At 48.3% G+C, this 3086-nt stretch overlaps 1 protein-coding gene across 1 annotated transcript in view; it reads right to left on the bottom strand.

Annotated features, from left to right (window-relative positions):
* MUC16 (mucin 16, cell surface associated) overlaps window positions 1-3086 on the bottom strand; it is a 179502-nt gene that overhangs the window by 59810 nt on the left and 116606 nt on the right. Inside the window, exons 27-31 of the mRNA XM_006877563.1 lie at window positions 2612-2736; window positions 2439-2506; window positions 1823-1995; window positions 1496-1531; window positions 1137-1199 (exon numbers count right to left, since the gene is read on the bottom strand). Coding sequence (XP_006877625.1) covers window positions 1137-1199; window positions 1496-1531; window positions 1823-1995; window positions 2439-2506; window positions 2612-2736 — 465 coding nt within the window. The remainder of the gene's footprint in view (window positions 1-1136; window positions 1200-1495; window positions 1532-1822; window positions 1996-2438; window positions 2507-2611; window positions 2737-3086) is intronic.

Below are 3086 nucleotides of genomic sequence, written 5' to 3'. Positions count from 1 at the left end.
AACAACAACAACAACAACAACAACTTGTGTCTGTTACAGCAGCATTAGACAACTAAGACACAAACTTTTCCGGAGTTGTGACCAGTGGAGTGACCTTAATGTGCAATGGTAACTAGGAGGCCTATCTGTCAAGAAAATGTACTCAACCTACTGACTCAGGAACACTTCAGAGAGGAAATTCCATTTCAGGTGTGACCAAAAGGATGGGCCAGAAAGTTAAATAGTAGCTGAGAACTGGAAAGCGTGTGCTAGTCAGCAGGAACATCTGGCTTGGTATTAGGGTGGGATTAACTACTCACAAGGACCTTGAAGTTATGGAAGTAGAGACATGAGTCTGAAAGCGTCCTCTAAGCCCAGAAAGGGAAATTGTAACTAACTGAAACAGAGGGTGAATGAGATTTGAGTTCAGGTGGAGCTATCCGCAGATTGTCAAGAGGATAGGATCACATGGATATGTATAGGTCCGCTGAAGTGTTGTAGGATAAAGCGCTGGACTGCAAGGTTGATTTGAACCACAAGGTCAGAGATTCAAACTCACCAGGTGCTCCTTGGAAGCCCTATTTGGGTTGCAGTATAAGCCATGTTGTTGTTGTTAAGTGCTGGGGAGTTGGTTCCAATTCATAATGACCCTGTATAGGGTTGCCGAGGAGCAGTTGGTGAGCTTGAATCACCAACCTTGCTGTTCAAACTAACCTTATGAAGTCCAGTGCATTAACCCACAGCATCACACCAAGACTCCCAATAGTGGAAGTTATTACAACTATCCTGGTGAAAGATGCTGGTGGTTGGAGTGAGGCAGATGCAGATAAAGAAGGATTTGATATTCAGGTGAGAGAAGAGATGCTAATAGAAGAATATGGGAAATGAGGAACTGAGTGAGTCAGGGTTGGTATGCCTGTCTCTGCCTTTGGTAGAGAGTTAGGAAGGAGATTTGAGGGCTGAAGATGACTTCAGGTCACCCATGTTGACAACAAAACAGCCTCAATGATGTCATTGGACCTCCCAGGAGGTCATTGGACAAGGATATGGAGATGTTGTTGGATTTAGGCACCCAAAGGCACAAAGGAAGAAAGAATTGGTATAAATAATAATGGAGAAACAACTTATTATCAATGAGAGCCTGAGGCCTTTCCTACCTGTGGGCTTGGTGGTGACGGTATGTGTCAGAGAGGATGCTGGGAAGGAGGTGGAGGTCACACCTGCTGGAGAAGAAACACCAGGAGTGTGAAATCCAAGGTGAGTTAGCTTTAGGGAAATGGGCTTGGGGAATGAGAGCAGAAATGTACAGTTCTCCCTATGACCTTCTTAGCCTGGAACAGGACATTGATTTAAAAGGATGGGCAACTCAGTCCACATTCTATGCATATCCTCTGCACCTTTTCCTTCTTGATGGTAAGTAGCAGGGGAAGGGTTGGCAGGTACAGCTGCTCCTATTATTCAGGAGCTGTAGGGTGGTCCCCTGCCCACAGGGATGCTGGAGTCTTGTAATACTCACTGTTGATGGTGGTGGCTGAGGCCCAGTGGGTGTAACCTGCAGATAGTGAAGAAGAGGGAGGGAGACATTCAATGAGGAGGCAACGTGGCCACAGAGAGATGGTGGTTGGGCCATCACAGCTATGATTCCTAACAAGGAGGACAGAGCTCCCACCTAGCAGGGATCAAAGGACACACACTCCATTCCTGCCCAGGAGCAACAGAAGTCTTGCTCAAGCTCCTCCCAAAGAAAAGTCCTAGAGGGAAGCCAGAACTCAGGGCAGATCCTGTCCTAGCAAGACAAGGCTACCAAGGGCTTGGCTATGCCCTCCCCAGGAAGGCCTCTCACCATTGACACAGAGACTGTCCTTGTCCAGGATGTAGGGACCCAGTTGGGTGATCCCGTGGGTCAACTTGCTCAGCTCCCAGTAAAGCAACTCTCTGTCAATATGGGTGCCCTCAGGGTCAGAACGCTGGGTGCAGACAGCATTCACTCTGGTGGCTTCTCCATCCTTCTTGGGTCTGGGGAGGGAGAATGGGCATTATAACAAATGATGTCCCCAGAGAGAGGCCATGAAATTCTTCAGAGGTGGGGTAGGGGGGACTGAAGGAAATGAGATGGGTGGAGAGCTGAACTTGGGATTGCAACAAGTGGAGAAGGCACATTTATCTGGAGAGAATTCCTGGGGATAGTATTTAATGTCCTCCTTGGCCAGAGGAAAGGGTGAGGGAGTTCAGAGGGTGACCAGGGAGGGGCCAGTCCTGCTGATGGGATCTCCAGAGTCTGGGGGGGTTGGAATGGGGACCAGAAGATGCTTTGGTTCTCCAGCAAGTGCCTCCTATATTCTTCCTCTGCTGAGGACGTCATGTCAGGCCAGGAAGAAAGGAAACCAAACCAGTGTCTTGGACTTGGGCTTGGCAGCACTTGTGGTAGCTCTGACGGCTCTATTATCAAGACGTCTCACCTGAGCGAGGTAAGTGTGCAGCCAGAGTAGAGGGGGCCAACATTGGTCTGATTGAACAAGGGTCCCAGCTGGTGAGCAAAGAGAAGGAGGTGAGTAAGGGGGCATAAGAGATTGAGTAACTATCTGGACAGGTATGAGGTGGGGTCGCCAGTTGGTCACTGTGGGGCTCTCACCAGGCGCTGCAGGATCCTTTCAGTGACGTTGAACTTGGAGGATCCTGGGCGTCCCATGTCATCCGTGTAGCGCAGGTTGGTGATGGTGAAGTTGAGGGTGAAGGGAAGCAATACAGGTTCAGCAGCTACATTTGGGGGAGGAAGAGGAAGATGTCCATTTACATCATAGTAATGGCCCAGATTATCTGGAACCTAGGTCAGATGCTCTAGAAGTCTTCTAACTACAGTCATCTGCTGCAGGAGCCCAACGTGGGAGCATTCTGGAATTGACAAATGACAGACACTGACTTACTCATTTAAAGAGTAATGACTACAAACAATCAATTTGTGATAAAGGAAACAAGGGTAAATTGCTACAATTTGATGAACCTGACCTATACTCTGAGCGGTAGTTACTGTAAATACCAACAGAGAGGGAAGGAGTCTTCACATCAAGTATCAATGCTATCCACTCTGTATACAGGGTAGATAGGGA

Source organism: Chrysochloris asiatica, unplaced genomic scaffold (genome assembly GCF_000296735.1).
Source record: "Chrysochloris asiatica unplaced genomic scaffold, ChrAsi1.0 scaffold00530, whole genome shotgun sequence".
NCBI classification, from domain to species: domain Eukaryota; kingdom Metazoa; phylum Chordata; class Mammalia; order Afrosoricida; family Chrysochloridae; genus Chrysochloris; species Chrysochloris asiatica.
Note: the sequence above shows the minus strand (reverse complement) of the source record. Positions and strands in the feature narration are given on the sequence as shown.